General features: G+C 42.6%; 1 protein-coding gene across 6 annotated transcripts in view; it reads left to right on the top strand.

The window, feature by feature from the left end:
- Window positions 1-20717, top strand: part of ITPR2 (inositol 1,4,5-trisphosphate receptor type 2) — a 370362-nt gene extending 349645 nt beyond the window's left edge. For all 6 annotated transcript variants that reach the window (XM_081023379.1, XM_081023378.1, XM_081023377.1 and 3 more), the window contains 3 exons: window positions 1787-1947; window positions 16419-16580; window positions 19135-20717. In XM_081023379.1, the coding sequence (XP_080879505.1) occupies window positions 1787-1947; window positions 16419-16580; window positions 19135-19224 (413 nt within the window). In that variant the 3' untranslated portion in view covers window positions 19225-20717. The remainder of the gene's footprint in view (window positions 1-1786; window positions 1948-16418; window positions 16581-19134) is intronic.
- The last annotated feature ends 5642 nt before the right edge of the window (window positions 20718-26359 follow it).

The raw sequence follows: 26359 nt of genomic DNA, 5'->3' as shown, positions 1-26359 counted from the left end.
AGTTATGGACCCTTTTAAGACAGAGATGATGGCCACTGTTCTCCGTGGTCTTGCAACCTTCAAATTGCAATGCCAATGAAGATGCTTTGGAAACTTCAGCTGAACCAGAAAGGTTACTGGCTGGGGTGATCTCTAGAACCCAAATAATTCCTATTCTAAATCAACTGCACTGGGTGCCAGTTTATTTCTGAGCCCAATTCAGGTTGCTCACATTGGTATTTGAAGCCCCGCATGATGTGGGCCACTAATATCTTAAAGACTTCCTCCTTTCCCAGAGACCACCCTGGGTGTTAAGGTTGGGAATTCAAGGAGTGGCAAAGAGCTCAGCAGAGGACTTTCTCTGTGGTAGCTCCTACAGAGGTGTGTCTAGAATCATAACTATTCAGCTTTTGCCATATGCTGCAGATGCACCTTTTTATCCTTACCCTTGACAGTTAAAAAATATTTTTGTAGGCTTCTTGAAAAGTGTAAATTAACCTGATGAGTTGGTTGGTTTGTTGTGTGTGTTTTTTTAAAAAAATATTCTGGTGGTGTTTTAACTTTACCTTGGTAGGTAATAAATCTTAGAAATAAGTAGGGTCATTGGCAAGTTAGTCTGCATGGAACACTTGAACACGCAAGACAGGTATATGGAAGTCTCAGTTATGCTTATATTAGAATTTTTAGGTTGAAATACTGTGGAAGCCAGGGACGCAGGTGGCGCTGTGGGTTAAACCACAGAGCCTAGGACTTGCCGATCAGAAGGTCAGCAGTTGCTCCTGTTGCTCGGTCCCTGCTCCTGCCAACCTAGCAGTTCGAAAGCACGTCAAAAGTGCAAGTAGATAAATAGGTACCGCTCTGGCGGGAAGGTAAATGGCATTTCCATGCCCTGCTCTGTTTCACCAGAAAGTGGCTTAGTCATGCTGGCCACAAAACCTGGAAGCTGTATGCCGGCTCCCTCGGCCAATAAAGTGAGATGAGCGCCGCAACCCCAGAGTTGGTCACAACTGGACCTAATGGTCAGGGGTCCCTTTACCTTTTTACTGTGGAAGCCAAAAAGTGGAGTGCTTGAGTCTTCCTAGAGATGGGCAAACTTTCCCCATCTTGTTTCTGAATTGGCTTGTTCTTTCCAGCATTTTCAGAGAATTCTTATTAAGAGTTATCTGAAATCTTTGAAAGTTCTGGCTCATTTCAAATACTTAGCAGCCCTCTATTGGTGAAGGCCCAGCACACAGCTCCCACTTTCACAAAATCATTGTTGCTGAAAGGTAAGTTTCAGGGGATGAGGACGAAGGGAAAGGGGATATTTGTCAAAGATCCAAACATTTATAATCCTGGCTGAAATTCAAAGGGATTTTCATTCAGATCATAAAACATTTTGCTGTTTCCCAGGTCACCAACCTAAGTTCTGAAACTCAACATCATCACTTGTTCGTCATCATCTATTGTTATAGAAGCTATTCCTCTGAGAAATTGGATAGTGAGCATTTGGGCAGCCTGGTAGATTTTATCTTCGTTTCTATCCCCTTTATTTTAGATTTCTTTCTTATTGTACATCATCTGGAGCCTTTTCTTTTTTCTTTTTGCAAAGACGGAAAACAAATACTAGAAATAAATATCATATCTGATATATGCCTTAATGAAATTGTTGGTCTTGAAGACTCTGCTTTTACGCTGTGTGTGTGTGTGTGTTTGTGTGTGTGTGTGTGTGTGGTATTTTTTTTAAAAAGAACTTGTAATTAAGACAAGTGTTGACAAGATGATGGAACTAATGAAATATTTTTGGTGTGTGTCTCCTTTTTTGCAGGGCTTGAGCGAGACAAATTTGATAATAAGACAGTTTCCTTTGAGGAGCACATAAAGGCAGAACACAACATGTGGCACTATTTATACTTCATAGTTCTGGTCAGAGTGAAAGACCCAACAGAATACACTGGTCCCGAAAGTTATGTGGCTCAAATGATTGTGGTGAGTCACTTTTATATAAGTCTTACTTCAGAGAGGTGGGCCTTTCAGGTGTTGCTTGCCTAGCACCATAATTACATATTTTAGGCACCAAGTGCAAAACGTCCTCTTTACCCAGGCCTTTTAATGTGGGGGGACGGACGGTTATTATTAATTTTTCCTGTGATAGTTTTATTGGATTTCATTATTATGATGATGATATGTAAATTATGTTTTATTGTTGTACACTGCCCTTGGATCTTCAGATAAAGGGCGGTATATACATTGAATAAACAACAACAACCACAAGAACTGTGAGAAGCCGCCAACTGTATAGTTACATAGGTATTTAAATGCATTTGCCCAAGGCAAAGGCCCAGCACTGGGCATAATGAAAATATGAAGGCAAAGTTCACAGTTACCCTCAGGCTCCTGCACTCTCATACTCAGTATGCTTATCCAGTTTGTAAGTCTCCTTTTTTTTGTCCTGAATCACTGGCTGATGTTTCATAAAAGAGAAAAATGCCCACTGCCAAGCAACAGTACAAAGAAAGAATAGAGGTCTCCACTTCTGCAATGCATAGAACTATTCCAATAGTATGATGTGCAAAAATGACAACAGCATGAAACTGAGTTTGGTAGCCTGTGAAAGCTGTCCAGACATTTTGAAGTCACTCTGTGTGCAAGCCTCATTGTCCCAAGGATGCAGCTATTTGGAGGTAGGAGACTTGGGAACTCCCAAGATACAGCTGCTGTTTTTCTGACACACTTCATGCAGATAAATTGTAGTTGTAAAGGTCAGCCCTTTCTTTCTCCTTGCATTTCAGCCCCCTCACCCCCACCCCGAGAGATCTGTAAAAGCCTTGAAGGGTAAGAAACTGCGTTAGACTTGGTGCACATGGATACTCATGTACATCATCTTGATCTTTTATTGCTTGATTTGTCAATTCTTAACTTGACTTAAGGGGCCTTAGCATAGTGATTGAGCCCATACTTTGCATGCAAAAGTTGCCTGGTTACGGTGCCTGGCATCTCCTGTTAAGAGGACTGCAGGTTGCAGGTGATGGCAAAGATCCCTTTGTGCCTGAGACCCTGGAGAGTCACTACAGATCAGTCAAGAGTACTGAGCTGCCTGGACAAATTATCTGATCAGGAAGAAGGTAGTGTCCTAGGTTCCTAACCTAGCTGTATCTAAGACCTTCACCAATGGGCAACATCTTCACAAGCATATTTTTCATGGATCCCATGCAAACATGCAAGTGGTGAACAGAAAAAGATTAAACACCAGCACTGGATTAAGACAAAAAATAATATTGGGGGCAAATCTAGCATAATTTTGAATCTTGTATCATTCCCTGGAGAATATTTGGCTAAATGGCTTCCCCTGCCATTTTATCACCTGCAGATTTTGGTCACAAATGTGAATCAATTTTAGTATTGTTTAGTAGCACTTTTACATTATTGAAGGAAGCACTGGGCTTTTATTCTTCCTCACTTCACCCACCATTTCTTTCATTATTTCAATGTGAACTAACAGTAGTAATTCATTAAGTGTATCTCTAGTGCCCGCAGTTGGAAATTACTGGTGCAATGCACTAATGCACGGGGAGGCAAACTAAAGCCCAGGGGCCGAATCTGGCCCAATCGCCTTCTAAATCTGGCCTGTGGATTGTCAGGGAAGAGTTAGAAGTTTCCAGTTTCTCAGAGGGAGAAAGCATTCCCCAAGGGGGGAGGGAGAGCAGTGAATCTAATAGAAGGGAGCAAGAGGAACAACAGGGAGGGACCGGCTGTTCACAGGAAGGGCAAGGGTTAAGTTCTAGCTCAGATTCGGAGGAGGGGAGATGCAGGCCAGCTCTAGCCAGGAGGGTAGGAAAAAGAGCGGGAAAGCGAAGGGAAAGGCGCCTTCGCCATTTTGAGGGTGGCTGGTCACGGAGAAGCAGAGCTCAGAAGGTATCTGAAATAAGTGACTCTGAGGAATAATAGTTAAGAACTGTTTATAAGATTATTTTGTTAATACACAATAAAAAGTTTTATAAAAGAACAAGAAGCGTTTGTGTGGTGATCTGAAGAGGACAACGACCAGTCCTGACAGAATACCTTCTGCTCTGCGCCTCTTCACTATAAGTAAAGAAGGAGAAGCCAAAATGGAGGGAGATGTGGCGCCAGTTGGGCAAGGAGAAACCCCAGCGCTCCAGCTAACATTACAGGACTTATGGCAACAGAACCTACAGTTGAAAAGTCAAGTCGACGTACTGTCGGCAGCATTGGGAGAACATAGAACCATGTTGCAAGCGACGCGGGGAGACAGAGTGAGTAAAACATTTACTGTACGTCCACGTAGCTTCAAGGGAGAAAGCTCTGAATACATGGCTTTCAAGACAGAAATTTCTTACATAATTGAGATAAAGGATAAAGAATTTCAATCTGAGCAAGAGAAGGTTGCTTAATTTCTTGGAAGGGAGGGCTAAGGACTGTGTTATACCCCTAATATCTCGAAGGGATGCCGCCCTAGGAAATCTACAAATGTTTCTGCAGTATCTAGACACGATTTTCTTAGACCCTGCGCATGAAACAACCACAGCTAGGCAGCTGTTGAGAATGAGACAAGGAAAAGACACTGTGGGAGTTTATTGGTCCAACTTTAGTTTGCTGGTGCAGAAATTAAAATGGGATCTGAATTCCCCAACAGTTGCAGCCCTTTTTAGGGAAGGACTGAATAATGAGATTTTAGAGCAATTGGCCCAAATGCCAGAACCTAGTTCCTTGGACTCTCTGGTCCAAACATGTCTGCAATTGAGCCTACGCATAGAACGGAGGGCTAGTGAAAAGAAGGAACAATGGAGGAAAAAAGAAGGAACAATGGCGGGAGAACAATATCAAAAGTACAGAAAGCAGAATGGGCAATGTGCCAGGACGAGAGCGGCCAGAGCCCATGGAATTAGGGGCAGCCAGACCCCTCCCAGTTACTACCTCTTCCATGGTAAGAGAAAATGCAGGGAGAGGAAGAGACACGAGGCGTTGCTTTGTCTGTGGAAAACCAGGGCATCTAGCACGACAGTGTCACAATCCTAAAGGATGGGAGTCTCTATCTGGAGCAGACATGGGAGAAGACAATTGCCCAAAGGAACTGCATCAGGGAAACGAATGTCCCCGGCTGGAAATGGGAGCTTGCAGCCGGGTGGAGGAACAATAGAAGGCTCTCACGCGGAACCACCTATCCCAGGACTAACGGTGAAGGTGCAACTACAACTACCCAATGGACATAGGGTCCAGGTAGAGGCGCTGTTAGACTCAGGAGCGTCAGCAGATTTCATAGACCAGAAATTGGTACAGGAACACAAAATCGCTTTGTTACCTTTGAATTTCCCACTACGAGTGAAAACAATCGACGGCAGACCGCTACTGTCAGGAGAAGTGACTTACGAGACTCCACCAATGAGAATGGATATGAGTCATCACTCAGAGACCAGGGCATTTCATGTGACCAAACTAGCTGGGCACCCGATAGTCCTGGGCATGAGTTGGCTCAATCGTCACAATCCAGTGATTGCCTGGCATCAAAGGTCTTTGGTTTTTGGTTTGATCTATTGTATGACACATTGTTTGGGGCAAAAGGGAAAAATCTCAGTGGAAGTAATGGGAACAGAGGTGGAAGGGAAGTTGATGGGGAATGAAAGTGAGATTCCGTCACAATATATTGCTTATCGGGATGTTTTTTGTGAAAAAGAAGCGGATAAACTTCCACCACATAGGCCCTATGATTGCAAGATAGATCTAGTCCCTGGGGCACAGTTGCCACCAAGCAAGATATATGCCATGTCAGAAGCAGAATCTGCAGCATTGAGGGAATTCCTGCAAAAGAATTTGAAGAGAGGTTTAATTAGAGAGTCCACGGCCTCGGGGGGTGCTCCCGTCTTTTTTGTCAAAAAGAAAGGGGAGGAAGGGGCACCGAGATTAGTATGTGACTTCAGAATCCTTAATAGCCAAATGAAGCCTCGCGTGTGCCCACTGCCACGTATAGATGACCTCTTAGAGAGAATAAGGTCAGCCAAAGTCTTTACCAAGCTTGATCTACGAGGAGCATATAATCTGATAAGGGTCAGAGAAGGGGATGAGTGGAAAACCAGTTTTTGTACTAAGTATGGTGCATTTGAATTCTTGGTAATGCCTTTTGGCTTGCAAAATGGCTCAGGGGTATTTCAAACCTTCATCAATCACGTCTTGGCAAGTATACTGGATCAGTTCTGTGTCTCTTATTTAGATGACCTCTTAATATATAGTGAAAGTATGGAAGAACATGTAAAACACGTCACGCAGGTGTTAGAAAGATTGAGGACCAACAGGTTATATGTGAAGTTAGAGAAGTGTAAGTTCCACACACAAAAGGTGGAGTTCCTGGGATATTGCATTTCCCACAAAGGGGTGCACATGGACCCCAGTAAAGTTCAGGCAGTGGTGGAATGGGAGGCACCTAAAACTAAGAAAGATCTACAGAGGTTTTTAGGATTTGCTAATTTCTATCGTAAATTCATAGGTAATTATTCCAAAATCACAACACCACTGACTGATTGTCTAAGAGGCAAGGGGCCATTCAGATGGTCTGAGGAAGCACAGAAGGCCTTTGATAAATTAAAGGCGGTGTTTGCTTCAGAAAAATATCTTATGCACCTAGATCCAAGTAAACGTATGAAGGTAGAAACTGATGCCTCTGATAGGGCTATTGGGGCCATTCTGCTGCAACAGGTCAAGGAAGGGGACTGGAGACCCTGTGCATTCTACTCTAGAAAATTAAATCAATCAGAACAAAACTACACCATATTTGATAAGGAACTTTTAGCTGTGCATGCTGCCTTTAAAGTGTGGAGACATTTTTTTTTGGAAGGGGCGTCACATCAGGTAGTGGTACAAACAGATCATAAGAATTTAGAGTATTGGAGAACTGCTAGACAGCTAAACCAAAGGCAAATTAGGTGGGCGGAGTTTTTTGCTGGGTTTAATTTTAGGATTGAGTACATACCTGGGCATCAAAACGTTCGTGCAGACGCACTATCGCGCAAACCTGAGTATATGGAAGGAGAAGCACTTCCCAAGTTGCGAGAAATGCTGAGATCGGATCAGTGGGGGTGTGCAGCCGTAGTAGTGGACGGCAGGGAATTCCAGCGATTGACAGTAACAGATGAGTTTGCACAAAAGAAAATGGAGGAACTGAGAAAAGGTAGAGGGGAAGGGGAAGGTTTCAAGGAAAAAGGTGGATTGTTGTACAGGAGAGGGGTGCTGTATGTACCTGCAGGTGAATTAAGAGGTAAAGTATTGAGGCAACATCATGATAACCCGACTGCAGGACATTTTGGTAGAGAAAAGACCCTGTATCAGATCACACGGCAGTTCTGGTAGCCAAAGTTGAGGGAGGAGGTAACGCAATATGTAAGAGGTTGTGAAGTATGTCAACGAGCCAAGGCACCCAGAGCAGCTCCTGCAGGCTTGTTACAACCTATGCCCGCACCGGGAAGGCCTTGGGATGTGGTGTCTATGGATTTTATAACGGATCTACCATCATCACATAGGCATACAGTGATCTTTGTGGTGGTTGACATGCTAACCAAGATGGCGCATTTCATACCATGTGCCAAAATTCTGACCGCGCAGGAAACTGCAAAGATGTTTTTAGATAATATTTTTAGGTTGCATGGTATGCCATCACAAATCATTTCAGATAGAGGGGCCCAATTTACATCACAATTTTGGAAGAGGTTAATGCAGTTACTAGATGTGGAGCTAAGCCTCACGTCGGGGGGCACCCGCAAACCAATGGGGAAGCTGAAAGAACGAATGCAACACTACAACAATATCTGAGGTGTTATGCTGGTTATCAGCAGAGCGGGTGGTTAGAGAAGTTGAGTCTAGCAGAGTTTGCGTATAATAATGCAATGCATGTGTCTACGGGCAGAGCCCCATTTGTGGCAAACTATGGCTTGCACCCAAGGGCATTCCCAGGTCAAGAGGAGCAGTTAGCAGTACCAGCAGCAGAACAAGTGATAGAGGAGTTGAGGTGCATTCATGAGATATTGAAAGAGGATTTGGAAGAAGCTAAAGAAGCTTACAAGAGAGCTGCAGACAGGCACTGGCGAGTTGGGGAAGAAATCCAAGTAGGGAGCTGGGTATGGCTGTCTACCAAGGGACTACCAATACGAGGGAGGTGTAAAAAGCTAGAACCAAGGAGATTGGGACCTTTCCAAGTAAAGGCTCAAATTAACCCAGTTGCTTTCAAGCTTCATTTACCTGAAAATATGAGAATACACCCTGTATTTCATAGATCTTTATTGTCAGTGTTTGTACCAGCGCATAAGTATCAAATTTCAAGGGAACCACCTCCTTTTCCCACCATGATGGGGGAAGAGGAGACCGAAGTGGAAGAGATATTAGACTCGAGAATAAGTAGGAGGAAATTACAGTATTTGGTTGCATGGAAAGGGTTAGATGAGTCTGAGAACTCATGGGAACCAGCAGAAAAAATTAACGTTCCAGAATTGCAGAGAGAATTTCATAGAAAATATCCCCACAAGAGTTCATAGGGTTCGGTCCTTCAGAAACAGAGGAGAGCGAGAAGGAGGAAGGGGGGCTTAGGGGAGGGGGTGATGTCAGGGAAGAGTTAGAAGTTTCCAGTTTCTCAGAGGGAGAAAGCATTCCCCAAGGGGGGAGGCAGAGCAGTGAATCTAATAGAAGGGAGCAAGAGGAACAACAGGGAGGGACCGGCTGTTCACAGGAAAGGCAAGGGTTAAGTTCTAGCTCAGATTCGGAGGAGGGGAGATACCGGCCAGCTCTAGCCAGGAGGTTAGAAAAAAGAGCGGGAAAACGAAGGGAAAGGCGCCTTCGCCATTTTGAGGGTGGCTGGTCATGGAGAAGCAGAGCTCAGAAGGTATCTGAAATAAGTGACTCTGAGGACTAATAGTTAAGAACTGTTTATAAGATTATTTTGTTAATACACAATAAAAAGTTATAAAAGAACAAGAAGCGTTTGTGTGGTGATCTGAAGAGGACAACGACCAGTCCTGACATGGATGGTCCGGGAATCAGCGTGTTTTTACATGACTAGAATGTGTCCTTTTATTTAAAATGAATCTCTGGGTTATTTGTGGGGCATGGGAATTCATTCCCCCCCCAAAAAAAATATACTCCGCCCCCCCAAGGTCTGAGGGATAGTGGACTGGCCCCCTGCTGAAAAAGTTTGCTGACCCCTGCACTAATGTACTTTTCATTAGTGCTAATGGTGGGATCTCTGGAGTTGAGCCCCTAAAATATTAACAAAGTCACAAAGGCCTCTATGTACTTCATGCTTTGAGTATGAAAAACCAATTTTGGAAGTTTAATGACTTAAAATGTTGGCAGTAGATTGCTGGGTTTTATTTGATACTCTCCCTGGAATGAGCTATGTTGTGGAATATATTGTTTGAGTGGGAATGCTGTACTAAACACAAGTCCAGTTTAAAGAGAAGCACATGGTATTAGCTTTTTAAAAGTGGTGGATGGATTCTTCAGCCCAGCTTCATGGTCTGCATCAGAAATAATTTGAGGATACCAGATTTTGCTGCTCTGTGCACATAGGACATTCCCTCCACTGAGTCTCCCAGACCACTGGTTCCTTCCTTTTCCCTTGCCTGGATCCTGCAGCATTGAGGGAAACTCTGTGCAATGTGTCCTGGCCTCCTTCACCTTGCCACGAATGGGCAGCTGTAAGAAAAGTGTCGACATCATCACAATGGTGCAGAGAGCTCAGCAGCTGGGATGGGGACCTGCTCTGAAACGTGTAAGCTGCTTGCCAGGGTGGGGGAACTCTGGCAACTTTGTAGTCAGAAAAGCAGGTGAGAGCAGGGATGCCAGGGACCAGCCTAGCCGGTGGCAGTTGCAGCACCACTTGCGCCAACTGCAGGCTAGAGAGTGGCTGGGCTGGCAGCAGTAGTGGCTGCATTGGCTCCGGCATAGCCCCATTCCTATGCACATTTACTTGGCGATAATTGCCACCTTCTCCTGAAGAAGTAAGTTGAGATGAAGGGACTTGAGGCAGGAATGCGGAGGGACCGTCCACCACATCAGCAAGACCACAAAAGATACAAAAAAATGGGGTGGAGGGAGTTCGCACTAACATTGCCAGAGCTTTTTTTCCCCCCTCCTCATTCTTTGCTCCTCCAAAATGCAGATGAGGATAGACCCAGTCCTAGCAGTGAAAAGGAAAGTGCCTTCTGTTTGTGCCCTTGACAGCTTGCTCATTTTCCATTAATAGCACCACAAATCAGAAGCGATGGGCAGTTTTATTTGGCCATGCTCCCCGCTCCCTCTCATAAAGTGCTTAGTCACCTCCATGGTGCCAAAGCATGTGCGTGCATCAATGTGAAGTCACGTCATGACATCATGTGATGTGGTGCACACGTGCTGGGCACCCATAATCTGGGGCCCAAGTTGGTGCTACTGTCTCCGTCAATGCCACCGTTGTTTTGTTTTTTTAAATAATTTTTATTAAGGTTTCAATAAAAAGTTAAACAGAAAAAACATAAAAAAGAAATACACAAATACACAATACATAATCCCAAAAAAGAAGAAAAACACAGAAAACAGAAAACAAAAAAAAGAAAACAGAACAATTAAAAACAATATCACCTTTTCATTTCCGTTTTTAAATTTACTTATTTTCTGGACTTCCTCATACCTCCCTCTTTTGTATTCCAGTCCAAATTATTTATCCAGCAATTTCTTTTCCACTTTTTTAATCCCAGTCTTTAATCTTAATGTAATATAGCCTTAAAATTTTACCTCTTAAGTACCAAATTTCCCTTTCCTTTAACTTCTTTAATCCTAATCTTTAATCTTGATGAAATATAGCATTAAAATTTTACCTCTTAAGTACCAAATTTCCATTTCCTTAAACTTCTTTAATCCTAATCTTTAATCTTGATGAAATATAGCATTAAAATTTTACCTCTTAAGTACCAAATTTCCATTTCCTTAAACTTCTTTAATCCTAATCTTTAATCTTAGTCTATCTATAACTTTATCCTGTACAGCTGGAAACCACTTATTTTCAATCCAACATCACTCTAACATTCTTTAATTTTACAATGTTTCTGTAGGTAGTCTTTGAATTTCTTCCAATCTTCCTCCATCGCCTCTTCTCCCTGGTCGCGGATTCTGCCAGTCATTTCCGCCAGTTCCATATAGTCCATCAGTTTCATCTGCCATTCCTCCAGCGTGGGAAGTTCTTGTGTCTTCCAATACTTTGCAATGAGTATTCTTGCTGCTGTTGTTGCATACATAAAGAAAGTTCTATCCTTTTTTAACACCATTTGGCCGACTATGCCCAGGAGAAAGGCCTCTAGTTTCTTAGGGAAGGTATATTTGAATACCTTTTTTAATTCATTATATATCATTTCCCAGAAAGCCTTAATCTTTGGGCACGTCCACCAAAGGTGAAAAAATGTACCTTCAGTTTCTTTACATTTCCAACATTTATTATCGGGCAAGTGATAGATTTTTGCAAGCTTGACTGGGGTTATGTACCACCTGTATATCATTTTCATAATATTCTCTCTTAAGGCATTACATGCCGTAAATTTCATACCTGTGGTCCACAACTGTTCCCAGTCAGCAAACATAATGTTATGTCCAACGTCCTGTGCCCATTTAATCATAGCCGATTTTACCGTTTCATCCTGAGTGTTCCATTTCAGCAGCAAGTTATACATTCTTGACAAATTCTTAGTTTTGGGTTCTAACAGTTCAGTTTCTAATTTTGATCTTTCCACCTGGAAGCCAATTTTCTTGTCCAATTTAAATGCCTCCATTATCTGAAAATAATGAAGCCAGTCTCGCACTTTGTTTTTTAATTTTCGTCAATGCCACCGTTGTTAGTCCTATTTTATTTATTATTATTTTTTAATCCATTTTTAAAAATTAATTTTACACATTTCATATCAAATACTACAAATAAAATAAAGACTAAAATGATGGTTAAAAATCTGGAGAGGAATGCGATAGAGCAATTAGAACAGAAGTGTGGAATTAAAGTAGCAAAAAAAAGTAAAATACCTAGGGATCTGGTTAACAATGAAAAATATTAATTTAATTAGTGATAATTACACCTCAATATGGAAAGAAATTAAAAGAGACCTGGATATATGGAATAGATTAAAGCTGTCCTGGACCGGGAGAATGGCAGAGATTAAAATGAATATTCTTCCAAAGATGTTATTTCTCTTTCAAACGATCCCTGTGATTAAGGGGTCATCTCAGTTTAAGGATTGGCAAAAAACCCTATCAAGATTTATTTGGCAAGGAAAGAGACCAATGATCAAATTTCAATTATTAACAGACCGGAATGAAAAAGGAGGGTTTTCAGTACCAAATTTGAAACTATATTATGAAGCATCCTGTTTATGTTGGATTAAGGAATGGATCATCTTGGAAAACATGGACTTATTGGATTTGGAAGGGTACAATAATAGATATGGATGGCATTCTTATTTGTGGCATAACAAGGTGAAAGTCCATAAAGGTTTCATGAATCATATTTTTAGAGGTGCCCTGTATGAAGTTTGGGGAAAAAATAAAAATTTACTAGAAAGAAACACACCCTGGTGGCTATCACCGATAGATATATTAACAACAAAAAAACTGAATTTGGAAGGAAAGAGAATAACATATGAAGATATATTAGTAAAAATGGAGAGTGGATGGAAAATCAAAACATACGAGGAATTAAAAGATGGGTTAACAGGGTGGTTACAATACCATCGGGTAAATGGATTATGGAATGAGGATAAAAAATTAGGATTTACTGAGAAAAAATCTAAATTCCAAATAGAAATTTTGGAAGGAAGAACAAAACTTTTATCCAAGATGTACAATTTCCTGTTGGAATGGGCGAGTTAATAAAAGAAGTGATGGTAAAGTGGGCAATTGATTTTGGTTACAACATGGAATACGATAAATGGGTAAATTTATGGAACAAAGGGATGAAATTTACAGCATGTTCCACTTTAAGGGAAAACCTGGAAAAAATGATGTACTGGTGGTATGTTACCCCGGTCAAATTGGCGAAAATGTACAAAATGGGTAACAAAGCCTGTTGGAAATGTAAACGTAAGGATGGGGATCTCTACCATATGTGGTGGGTATGTGACGAAATGAAATTTTTTTGGGATCTAATACATAATGAATTTAAGAAACTTTTTAGGTACACTTTCCAGAAAAAACCGGATACATTCTTATTAGGGATAATAGGGGACGAAATAAAAAAGGAGGATCATACATTATTCCAATAATGGTGGCAGCTAGGGTTCTTGTAGCTCCAAAATGGAAGTCACCGGAGATCCCAACAGTTATGGAATGGCAGGCTAATTTTTTTGAATATACGGAATTAGCGAAAATGACATATAAAATCCGAAACCAAAAAGGGGCAAAGTTCGTAGAAGAATGGGGTAAATTTGTAACATATATAGGAATCAACTGTAGAAGTTTAAGAACTACAGCAGGGTTAACATAACTCTTGTGACGTGTATAGAAATGTAGAAGAAACTGTAAGAGAATATGTATTTTTTCATCTCCGCCAAGCTAAGCAGTTGGCCCCTTATCTCTCTCGCCCTGACCTAGCCACTGTGATCCATGCGACGGTCACCTCCAGACTGGATTATTGTAACTCGCTCTACGTGGGGCTGCCCTTGAGACTGACCCAGAAACTCCAGCGGGTGCAGAATGCCGCGGCGAGACTCCTTATGGGGTCTTCGCTGCGAGATCACATTCATCCGGTACTATACCAGCTGCACTGGCTCCCGGTGGAGTACAGGATCAGGTTTAAGGTGCTGGTTTTAACCTTTAAAGCCCTATACGGCCTAGGACCCTCGTACCTACGGGACCGCCTCTCCTGGTATGCCCCACAGAGAAACCTACGGTCTGCAAATAATAACATCCTCAAGGTCCCAGGCCTCAGAGAGGTTAGGCTGGCCTCAACTAGAGCCAGGGCCTTCTCGGCTGCGGCTCCAATCTGGTGGAACGCTCTGTCACAAGAGACTAGGGCCCTGCGGGACTTGACATCTTTCCGCAGGGCCTGCAAGACAGAGTTGTTCCGCCAGGCCTTTGATCAGGGCGCAGCCTGACTCCCTCCTCTGGCAACCTGCACAGAACTTTGCTTAATTGGTTGCCATCAATTTGATTTAATTAATTTTTATAATGAAATATTTTTAGATTGTGTGATTATTTGATTATTTGATTATTTGATTATTTGATTGTTGTTAGCCGCCCTGAGCCCGGCTTCGGCTGGGGAGGGCGGGATATAAATAAAATTTATTATTATTATTATTATTTTAAGAAAACCGCAACTGGGAAGGAAGGAAGTCGAGGCGTGACTCTACGCAATGTAAATAAGATGACACTAAGAATGATTGTAAAGATTGTTTTATTTTGTTTTTTGGAAAAGGTCAATAAATTTAATAATAATAAAAAAAGGAAGCCGGTGCTGCACTGGAAGTGTACTGCCAGAAGTGCACCTGGCTTCCTGAAGCATGTATGTCCACAGCCTCGGTAGGCTTCCAGGCCTCGGTGGAGACCTTGCAGAGGCAGCGGAGGAGGAAGTGGGGCCACTTCTGTCAATCAGTCATGTCCTAGAGAAATCAGGACTATTGGCAGGTGTAAATGAACAATCCTATTTCCATAATAACTTTTCTTGTCTAGGGTGTTTGGCAAAGTGGTTTAATTGACTTTAAGAAAACATTGCAGGACCTGCTAACATGTTGGTTTGGGATCATTTTTGTTTTAACATCTTATAATTTTAGTTATGTTAATTGCCAGTTGTTGTGATGATTACTTATTCTATGCCAAACTAATTTAAATGCAGACATGTGCCTGAAAAGCTTTGGTTGGATGTGAAATTGTCAGCATGTCAGATGGAGAGCTGGTGCCTTGCCTTGCCTTGCCTTGTCATATTGGAGGATATGGGAGTACAGTTTCACTTAAAATCTTTTGAAATACATAAAGCATAGATGCAAGCATGAAAAATGAGGATATGAAACACCAGAAATGAAGCATTCATTAAGATTTTGGCGTGGGAAACAATCTGAAGTGATGCAACATGTGCTGAGTTTGCATCCATAAAGTGTGGCACACTGCAGTTTCCACCTAAAATAGGCTGTAATCTTGATAAGCCTATCATCCTGGCCTACTTTGCACATTAAGCCAGTGTTTTTGAAATATTTTGAGCTCAGACAATTTTATGATTCTGTGATTCACTCTCATTTCTGCCCTCTCCAAAACCATTTTTGCTGTTGTTGGCATCTGCCTGTCTCGAAACACAATGGAGTGACGTCTCCAGGGGTGACGTCAAAATGCTGCATTAGCAGCACTGAAGTGACCTCCCCGGGGTATAAGCTTGGGCAATGTGTATGGAGTTCCTGAGCTGCCCCAATGACAACGCCCCCTCTCAGCCTCGCTGGTGCAGTCCAAAGGAAAGTAGAGCAATCCGTTTGGCACCAACTTGGATGCAGGAGTTGCCAGAATGAGGCATACAAGGCGCCATTAGGCCTTAGGGACTTCTCCTGAAGGCAGCAGAAGTTTAGCACCAGAGTTTTCCTTCTTCTAGATGGGCTACCTTCCCAGGTTGACAACCCCCTTCTGCCCCTCACTTCCCATCTGCTTTCCACCTACAGGGAAATGCAATTAAAACAAAATAGCAGCACTTCCCAAATCAGATTGAGATAACTGTGGGGCAACCAATAAAGTATTGTTATAGATTGGGGGGCCCTCCCTAAACCCTAGAAATTAATAAATTGTAGAATTTTGATTATTTGGAGTATTGAAGTGAAGATTGCAGGACAGTGGAAAAATACAGGCTAAGCTTCCTTTCCAAGCCAGGGCCACACTTGGGATAGGGGCATTAACATGACAAAAGGTGCTGATGGCCCATCTGAGAGGAATTCTTGGGCCTGGGCAGATAGAGGTTGCCATGGTGATGGGGTGTGTGTTTGAGGTGTCAGGTAAAGAGAGTCTTTAGAGCAAGGGGTGCTGGGAAGAAGGGAGAGAATAGGCTGAGATCCATCTTGGGCCAACCCACACTCGGAAAACCAGTTCATTATGCTGCCAAGTGTAAATCGGACAGGGAGCTTAAGCCAATCACAAGTGTGTCTGTATGATGCAAACATTTCACATTTTTCATTCTCGCAAGCCTATGGCAGCTGCCTACCTACCAGCAGCTGCCATGTGGCTGGGAGAATATCTCAATGAGCCAACAACATGGGCAGGCACCAGTCATGTGAGTCATCTCACAGGAACTGCCTACAGATAAGCAGCTACCAGTTGGCTAGGAGAACAGATAAATTCCTAATCCTGGGTCCTCTACAGTCACTGAGTTGGACGAATCCTTGAGAAATCATTCAGACTATCACCCCACTCCACTCCACCCCATCTCATTTTATATTTAAGTCACAACTAACATTTTTCTACTTGTGTGTGTGCAGGAAAAGAATTTAGATTGGTTCCCTCGGATGAGAGCCATGTCCTTGGTCAGCAACGAAGGTGACAGTGAACAGAATGAAATCAGAAACCTGCATGAGAGATTGGAGTCCACCATGAGCCTGGTCAAGCAGCTTTCCAGTCAACTAGCTGAGCTTAAAGAACAGGTTGGTTGGTTCTTTGTTTATTTATATTTTACATAGCAGAGTTTGAGTAGACAGCTTCATGCATGTAAAAAGAATTAACCTCTCAGCTAGATCACAGTAAAAATCGCCTTTTGTCAGAAGTCTTAATCCACCTTCACAGAAATTAAATGCAATAGGTAGTAAAGAGGAAATTTCCATAGAGCTAACATTCTGGTTGATTAATCTCATTAATCAATCAGTGAGTTTGCTTGTGATTGGCTGTGGTGATCTTTGTTTTCGTGTGTGAGTGAGGTGGGTGGGTGTTTTGGATCAGGTTAGCCATATTGATTTGTATGCCCTAATGCCTCAACAAATGAAACGGATTTGTAAAAATGTTACATGAAAAAAAAAATACGAGGCACTACACTTTAAAAAAAAATTATAATAAAAAAATCAATCAGTGAGTTGTCTTTTATGCATTGTTGAAGCCAAGGCGCTGTGGACCTGATTGGTACCTAAATGTGAGACATGGAGAGCTTTCTGAAGAAAGAGTGGGATGTAAAGAGGTATCAAATGATTGAGTAGTCAGTTACATAAAATATATTTCACTGTTAACGAAGACATCATTATAAATCCCACTTTTACATAGCTGCCAATGTAGGGTTTTTTTTTTAAAGAAAAAGCTAACATTTATTGTTAGAAGGGGAAAGTACATTTTCCTGTGTATCACAGTTACACACTAGAATCAACGTTAGTCTCAAGCATGCCCTTACCTCTCAGCCACACCAATTACAACTTACATTTATCTATTATAATTGGCTCCCATCAAGTAACACAAAGGTGGCTAACCCCCTTGCCTGGGGCAGGCAAGCAAATTTTTATAGACCCCCAGCATACCCACCCACCTGATTTTGGTAGCAGTGGCAAAAAGCAAACTAAATAAAAACTGTATTTGAAACTCTCCATCCAGTCCAGCACCATGATGGGAATGCAAATTGCCATTATGGGATACACAAAATATTTGGACCATTCCCAAATCAAGACCCCCAAGCAAGGCTGTTCAGGACACTTTGGCAATTCAGGTGTTTTAAAAAATGCAGCAGACAGCATGTTTGCAAAAATGTAAAAAATCTTCTCAGTTTGCCATATGAGGAAGATGCCAGGCTGAGATGAGGGGAAGGAAGAGCTCTTCTGTAACCAACAGGTTTTGCTTCTAACTAGAGGGAATAACTTATACAGTCATACTTTTCAATCATAGTGCTTTGAGGAAGGAAAGTTAAAGTAATAAAACTCATTGCTAGTTCTGCTTGTTTGGAAAACTGTGGATCCAGGCAGTGACCATTTTATGTGTGATCACATGCATGCTTGTCACTGCCAACCTAGAAAATGGGGCAGAACGGGACAGAGGTGGAACGGGGCAGACTTATGTGTGCTCCACCAATGTGTTGGGTCAGGAGCAGAACCCTCACACAAAATGGTCATTGCCTGCATTGAGGTCCTTCTGCCTCTGTCCCACCTATCCACACTTCAAATCAGTTTTGCACTTAGTTTCTGTTACTTTTGGTACAAATTGACCATAATGCTAGCACGAAGCTCCCCCCCCCCCCAATGCATCAACTCAGCTCTCTAGTCCTTGAGTACATCCTTCTGACCCTTTGCTGGCTACTGTCCTGGGAGAATTTCTACATCGAATGTAGTCTTTGATATGAAATCATTTCCCACAAAACCACAGGGAGTGAAGCAAATCCCTTTGAGTTCTCTCTCCAGAAAAAGGGCAAACTGCAGGTTGCTGCTCTTGCAGAAAACTTGCTGTCTTCTGAAATATGGCAGGATTCTTCTGCTTAGAAGCAGCTACTGTGCCTGCACATTTAATTAAACTCTGCCAGAAAGAAAAAAGTTAATAGCCGTGATTTTACTGTATTTCCATATAAAGTTGAACGGGGGGGGGGGGGAGGGAGGTGATTCTGAGCAACTCTTGCTCTTTTCCAAAGAGTTGAATCAGGCTCTGAACTCAATCCTGAGCTTGGTGAATACCCCTTGTAATAAGCCCTCCTCTTTAGCTTATAGCAGTACAGCCCTACAGTATGTATATTTAGTTGTAAGTTTTTTTCATTCTGTTGAATAGGACTTATTCCAAGCTAAGTGTATGTAGGATTGCAGTTAAATCTGTTAAATTTTGCATTTCATATATATATTTTTATGATAGCAACAGTTGAGACAGGTGAACAAGACATTTAGATTTGAGAAGGGAAAGTAAAATCCATCTTCCCTGGGTAATGCGAACACTGTGTACGGGTGCGCATTTCTGATCTTTGTGCCAATAAATTGCTGTGAGGAAGGGGAAATTGCCCTAAATTAATGTGCTAATACTTGCCTTCCAGAATTTACATATTTTTTTAAAAAAATACTCACTTGCAAGGAACCCCCTTTTTTCTTTAGTTTTTTGGTTTCAAAATAATCTCCTTGGTTTTTTTCATCTTTTTTATCTTGCAAAATGAAATGAAATAAATGTCACAGTGTAATGTTTGTAATTGCATGTCTTTGCTAAAGAGCAGTCAGGAGCTTATATTGTCTTTGTCTCCCTCTCCACCTTTAGATGACAGAACAAAGGAAAAACAAGCAGAGGCTGGGCTTTCTTGGATCAAACGCAGCGTCCCACGTGAACCATCACATGCCACCACACTGATACTATGGTGGTGGGGGGTGGCATGACTAGCGTTTCATCAGTATTCTCGCTTGATTACAGAATGAAAAATCAGGAGTGGTGAACAGCGCCTATTGTTACAAAGTTACAAACAACAGTGTGCCAGGATGTTAAGTGGTTTAGCTCTGGGAACAATTAGTAACTGTTTTTTCTTCACTGCTGAAAGGGGCCACCAGCTCAAATATTACAGATAAGGTTGTGGTAAGGGGAGCTCTTCTACATCTTTCCTCAGGCAAAACAATTTAAAACTGACGAGGGTGGGGTCGCAGTGGGGAGAGATAGTACAACCTTGATTTACTCTCTTGTAATTCAGTTGGCTGCCAGCAGATGCATAGGCATGGCAGAATTTGGTTCTGTTGTTTTGAATGCCACCATATGAATCCTTGTAAAACTAATGGAGCAACCAAGAAACAGAGGAAATAATTTATTAACACAGAATCCAACAGCCTCATTCGGAATCTGTAGAAGTTCTTTGTTGTCACCTTTGCTGGCCAGCATAATTAGTTATGTTTGTTTGGAATTTTTGCTCTCTCTCTCTTCAATCTAATTACCGTAAATATGTCATTGGAGGAGGCAATAATGTTATGGCAAGTTAATTTGCATTGAAAGATGAACAAAATCACCCTCAAAGAAGCATTCTTTTTCTCTTTTAAAAAAAGAGGGTTGCAGAGACAAGTATTAAGGCTAATAGAAATTTTGCTGTCAGCTGTGCAATTCCTTATTTATAAAATAGAGCACAAATGAACCTGCAGCTGGGAGAACTTGAAATTTATGCACATAACCACTGACAACATTAACTGGAAGTTATTTCTTTACTCTTGAATTTAGATGTTCCCTATTAATGTGGCTGCAAGTAGAGAATTCAACTAACGGTGGTCTTTAACTGTGTTTTAAAATTCATGTTCTAAGGAGAGAGTTGAGGAGAAAACGTGATATTTTAGAACTAGTGTTAGAGATTAATTTCAGGGGGTAAACAGCTTTGAGATGAACTGTCTAGAAAAAATGTAATGATATTGTTACTGTCCATAAACCACAGGAAAAACTGCTAAAAAAAATTTGGCTTCAGCTCCTCCTTTCTCTTTTTCCTGTACAACATGTTTCTCAGAAAGGGTTCCCCTACTGTATGAATGGACAGCCTCCCACCATCCCTGACCATTGGTCATGTTGGCTAGGGCTGATGGGACTGATGGGAGTTGGAGACAAACAGATTCCCCACTGACACAGGAATATTTCATCAATATGCATCTTCTGATCTAGATTGTGGCCATCATTGGTTCTGCTTGGAATTCATGCGACTTTGCTGTGGTGAAGGGAGATCAGCTCTAGTTTCCAATTCAGAATCAGGTTTGTACTATAGGCAGGGCCTTATGTTCTTTCCTTTGACAATCCAAGAGACTTCAAAAGTGCAGAACTCACAAATGAGAGTGAAAGGCATGCAGTCTGCACTATTTCTAAGTAAATCTTGCTCTTTTCTAGCACTTGTCTCCAGCTGAGTGTTTTAGTACAAATGCTGCTAAAGAATTGTAAAAAGGCATTGAGCAAAGCAAAACAGAGGGACGCAGGTGGCGCTGTGGGTTAAACCACAGAGCCTAGGGCTTGCCGATCAGAAGGTCGGTGGTTCGAATCCCTGTGACGGGGTGAGCTCCTGTTTCTCAGTCCCTGCTCCTGCAAACCTAGCAGTTCGAAAGCACCCCAGTGTAAGTAGATAAATAGGTACCGCTCCGGTGGGAAGGTAAACAGCGTTTCCGTGCGCTGCTCTGGTTCGCCAGAAAGTGGCTTAGTCATGCTGGCCACATGACCTGGAAACTGCCTGCGAACAAACTTTGGCTCTCTCGGCCAGTAAAGCAAGATGAGCACCACAACCCCAGCATCGTCTGTGCCTGGACCTAACGGTCAGGGGTCCCTTTACCTTTACCTGTAAAGCAAAACAGGTAGCCCTGATTGCATATTATAAGAGCTAAGAAGGAAACAATTAGCAGTACTGGAAAGTTTGAAGAGAGAATTATCATGTTTGCTATTCCTTCTTGGAATAAAGCAATCCAAATTTGGAAGCCATAAATGCAATTCTAATGCCATTAAATCAGAGAGATTACAAATAAAATTTCAGGATTACACCATACAGTGCAATTCTACATAATACTTACTTTGCAAGTTCCATTGGCTTGTAACAGAGAATTTATAAGAATTGGTGCTCAGCCTTTTGTTAGTTTTCAAGAAGCATATGTGGTCAATATTTAGTGGCTTGCATCCCACACCTTTTACATGTTAGGGTGAGTTGTGTAGACTACAAGGTCAGATCTTAACATTATAGTATGTTGGGTTTATTGATAGAATGAATCTCTCGCTCTTAGAATCATAGAATCATAGAGTTGGAAGAGACCACAAGGGCCATCGAGTCCAACCCCCTGCCAAGCAGGAAACACCATCAGAGCACTCCTGACATATGGTTGTCAAGCCTCTGCTTAAAGACCTCCAAAGAAGGAGACTCCACCACACTCCTTGGCAGCAAATTCCACTGTCTTACTGTCAGGAAGTTTTTCCTAATGTTTAGGTGGAATCTTCTTTCTTGTAGTTTGGATCCATTGCTCCGTGTCCGCTTCTCTGGAGCAGCAGAAAACAACCTTTCTCCCTCCTCTATGTGACATCCTTTTATATATTTGAACATGGCTATCATATCACCCCTTAACCTCCTCTTCTCCAGGCTAAACATGCCCAGCTCCCTTAGCCGTTCCTCATAAGGCATCGTTTCCAGGCCTTTGACCATTTTGGGTTGCCCTCCTCTGGACACGTTCCAGTTTGTCAGTGTCCTTCTTGAACTGTGGTGCCCAGAACTGGACACAGTACTCCAGGTGAGGTCTGACCAGAGCAGAATACAGTGGCGCTATTACTTCCCTTGATCTAGATGCTATACTCCTATTGATGCAGCCCAGAATTGCATTGGCTTTTTTAGCTGCCACGTCACACTGTTGGCTCATGTCAAGTTTGTGGTCAACCAAGACTCCTGGATCCTTTTCACATGTACTGCTCTCAAGCCAGGTGTCACCCATCTTGTATTTGTGCCTCTCATTTTTTTTGCCCAAGTGCAATACTTTACATTTCTCCCTGTTAAAATTCATCTTGTTTGTTTTGGCCCAGTTCTCTAATCTGTCAAGGTCGTTTTGAAGTGTGATCCTGTCCTCTGGGGTGTTAGCCACCCCTCCCAGTTTGGTGTCTTTGGGCCACCTATATGGGTTCAAAGTGGAAAACTGATTCTTGGATGCCTTACCAAATTGCAAGCCTTTCTGTCACCTTAACAAGCTCAGACTTAGTCCTCCTCTTTAGTCTGAATCATGCAAAAAGATCAAAACAGCTCAGCGGGAGATCAATAATAGATTGCAACTGCCCATATTCAGATTGTGCCTGGATTGAGGCCTTGCTTTGTCCTTCCCTCCCCTTTGCATCTCACTCTGAGGATATGGAGGTTTCACTGACAAAGTGCCTGCATAAACTGAAAGCCAAACTGCAGAATCTGTTCCAGCCCTAGTAGGAACTGATCAAAAAAGTTTTAATGTTAACCAATTGATTTATGCACCTCTGTAAAGAAGAAAAGAACTGCAGTCTGGTAAGGGTAGTGTATGGTAGGCTGTCACTCAGAGGTTTTGCTTGTGTAAGGACCCAGGCTCATTCCCTGGCATCTTAAGTTTAAAGAATATCGGACAACAGGACTGGGAGAGGTTCTTGTCTGAGACTTTGGAGAGCCATTGCCAGTCAGAGTAAATAGTCCTTAGCTAAAAGAATTAAGAACCTATTTCATCCTATAAAGCAGTGTTTCTCAAATTTGAGCCTCCAGCTGTTGTTGGACTACAACTCCCATCACCGCAATCAGTGATCAGGGATGTTGGGAGTTGTAGTCTAACCACAGCTGAAGGTCCAGGTTTGAGAAACATTGCTACAAAGTATAAGTGCTTGCTTGTTCTAGCGCATATTGTTTGAGCTGGTTACATCTCCTTTCTGCCCCACCTACACCCAGTGGCATGCGGACCGTCCCGGGTGTCATCACTGAGGGGGGTGACAAAATGGCAAAAATATGTGTTTTTGAAAAAATAACTCCCGCACCCACTGCACCCAGGGTGCCACTGCAGAGCCCTCTCCCCTCAAGTGATTTCCAGAAACCAGAAGCATTGCTGCCTCCAACTTTGCAAGCAGAGCGCAGCCTTTATGGCTTCAACATCCCTCTCCTCCATGAATCTTCCTAATCCAGAGGCATAGCTGGGTGAGGTGGGGGGGGGCCTGCAGCGTGCCTGAGCCACGCGTCTCTCCTGTGAGGGGGAAGTGAGGGGTGGACTGCCTGCAAACTCCGCCCTGATTTTTCGAGCAGCCTGGGGCTTGGGTCTGCCCACCGCCTCAGCCGCCCTACAGCTGAGGGGGAGGCTACGGAGAGGCTCCATGCAGCGTGCCCTGCCTTGGCTTGCCCCGCTCCCATGGCTGCAAAGCAAGTGCGCCACCCTGCTTACACCGCTGCTGCCTACACCACAGAAATGCACACTGTGCAGCAGTGGTGGCTGGTGCCCGTTGGCTCTGGAATGGTGGAAAGCTCAACTAATTCTAGCTTTGTCCCCATCCTCTGTCCTGAGTTCTACAAAGACAATGCTGAGAATAAGGAGAAGGAACCTGACGGGTAGTTGCATTGTAAGGAAAAAGACAGGCAGCTGAGGGCAAACTAAGGTTGGTAGGGTGGTGCTCTGTTTATTGTAAAGGACCAGGCCCCACTGCCATGGAGGTAAGGCAATTTGTGCTTCCTTCCACGTGTTCTCACAGATGTTGCCTTTCACAGGTTGCAGGCACAGGTTGCACTGGATTTTTACCATGTGCCGGCTTCTCCCATAAGGTGTGCAAAGGCTCTCTCAAGTGGAAGGCAGCTTCAAACAAAGCAGGATACCACCCAAATGAGAAGCAAAGGGAGAAATCTGAAATGTAAGTGATAAGAGTGGAGAGCAGGGTCCTCAGGCAAAACCTCCTGCCGTGGATCTCTCCTAATTTCAATTTTATCCAGCATTGATAAAGTTGAACTGGAGTGCATGGAAAAGAAAAAGTGCAACTGTACTGAACTTAGCCATGTTTAAGATTATTGCTTTCAGTTCATCAACAATTTATTGAAATTTCATCAACAATTTATTAAAATTTAGGAGCAGGATCCACCCACATTTAAGGTTTTAGGTAGTTCTACACCAAATAATTGAGCCCAGATTTGGATTAAGTTTTTTAAAAAATAATTTTTCTAATTAGTTTTCAATTACAGTCCAATAATAGCCTCATTATAACAATACCAATTTATGATACAATTATTAATACCAATCACTCAAATACCAAATTATATAATTTAGATAAAGTGGCCCCCGCATGCTAGATTTGATGATTTTCTATATTTCTATATTCCAAAATCATATTAATTTCAATTACATTCCGGTCATAATAATAATCCCTCATACAACAACTTGTTCTTCAGGGGGCACGATCTGTAAGAATGTTTGAGTGGACATGGACCAAACACATGGTGGCCAAAGACCCCCCCCCCCCCGATTTTTTTCTATTAATCAGGTTTTTTTTTATAAGGTTTTAAAATTTAATCAATGGCATGAAGTTACATTCTGATGGTGGCTTGAGGCACTCCTTTTGTAATTTGGGACACAGTGCTTCATGGGAACAATGGCGTGTCCTGACATAGCAACATTCTCAGGACAATCTGAAGAAGGGGAGAAATGGTTTTCTCAGAGCCATATACTCCAGTAGGATGAGTTAAGCATGTGTTTAAACAATTCTGTTTATCTCATTGGGAACGATTACAAGTACTTATGGTTGGGTCGTGTTTTTTGTTGTTTGTGTAGCCTTGTAATTTAAACCTCTAAAATGAAAGTTCAACAAGATTCAAAATTCAAAAAGCTGAACTGAAATTATGTTATGGAATCATAGAATCTTAGAGTTGGAAGTGACCCCAAGGATCATCTAATCAAATTCCCTGCAATGCTGGAATCTCCGCTAAAGCATCCATGACAGATGGCCATCCAACCTCTGTTTAAAAACCTCCAAGGAAGGGGAGTCCACCACCTCTCGTGGGAGTCTGTTCCACTGCTGAACAGCTCTTACTATCAGAAAGTTTTTCCAAATGTTTAGTTGGAGTCTCCCTTCTTGAAGCCATTGGTTTGAGTTCTACCCTCCAGAGCAGAAGAAAACAAGCGTGCTCCCTCCCTTCAGATATTTGAAGATGGCTATCATATCTCCTCTCAGCCCCCTCTTTTCCAGGCTAAATATACCCAGTGCTGTTTCCAGGCTAAATATACCCATAAGGCTGTTTCTGGACCCTTGATCATCTTGGTCGCCCTCATCTGCACATGTTCCTGCTTGTCAACATACATCTTAAATTGTGGTGCCCAGAATTGGACACAGTATTCCAGGTGTGGTCTGACAAAGGCAAAATAGAGTGATACTATGACTTCCCTTGGCGGGACGCGGGTGGTGCTGTGGGTGAAACCTCAGCGCCTAGGACTTGCTGATCGCATGGTCGGTGGTTCGAATCCCCGCGGTGGGGTGAGCTCCCGTCGTTCGGTCCCAGCTCCTGCCCACCTAGCAGTTCGGAAGCACCCTTAAGTGCAAGTAGATAAATAGGTACCGCTTTATAGTGGGAAGGTAAACGGCGTTCCGTGTGCTGCTCTGGTGCTGGTTCACCAGAGCAGCTTCGTCACGCTGGCCACGTGACCCGGAAGTGTCTGCGGACAGCGCTGGCTCCCGGCCTCTAGAGTGAGATGAGCGCACAACCCTAGAGTCTCTCAAGACTGGCCCGTACCCCAAACTTTACCTTTACCTTTATGACTTCCCTTGAACTGAACACTATACTTCTGTTGATGCAGCTTTTCTTTGCTGCTGCATCGTGCTATTGACTCATCTTAAGATTGTGGTCAACCATGACCCCTAGATTCTTTTCACGTGTACTGCTAGTAAGCCAGGTGTCCCCCATCCTATATTTGTGCATCTGCTTCTTCCTGTCTACGTGCAGAATCTTACATTTGTCCCTATTGAAATTCATTTTGTTAGCTTGTGCCCAGTTCTCCAATCTGTTAAGGTCATTTTGAATTCTGATTCT

This window comes from Podarcis pityusensis (genome assembly GCF_964106645.2).
Source record: "Podarcis pityusensis genome assembly, chromosome: 10".
Taxonomy (NCBI): Eukaryota; Metazoa; Chordata; class Lepidosauria; order Squamata; family Lacertidae; genus Podarcis; species Podarcis pityusensis.
This window is presented reverse-complemented; position numbering and strand designations above follow the sequence as displayed.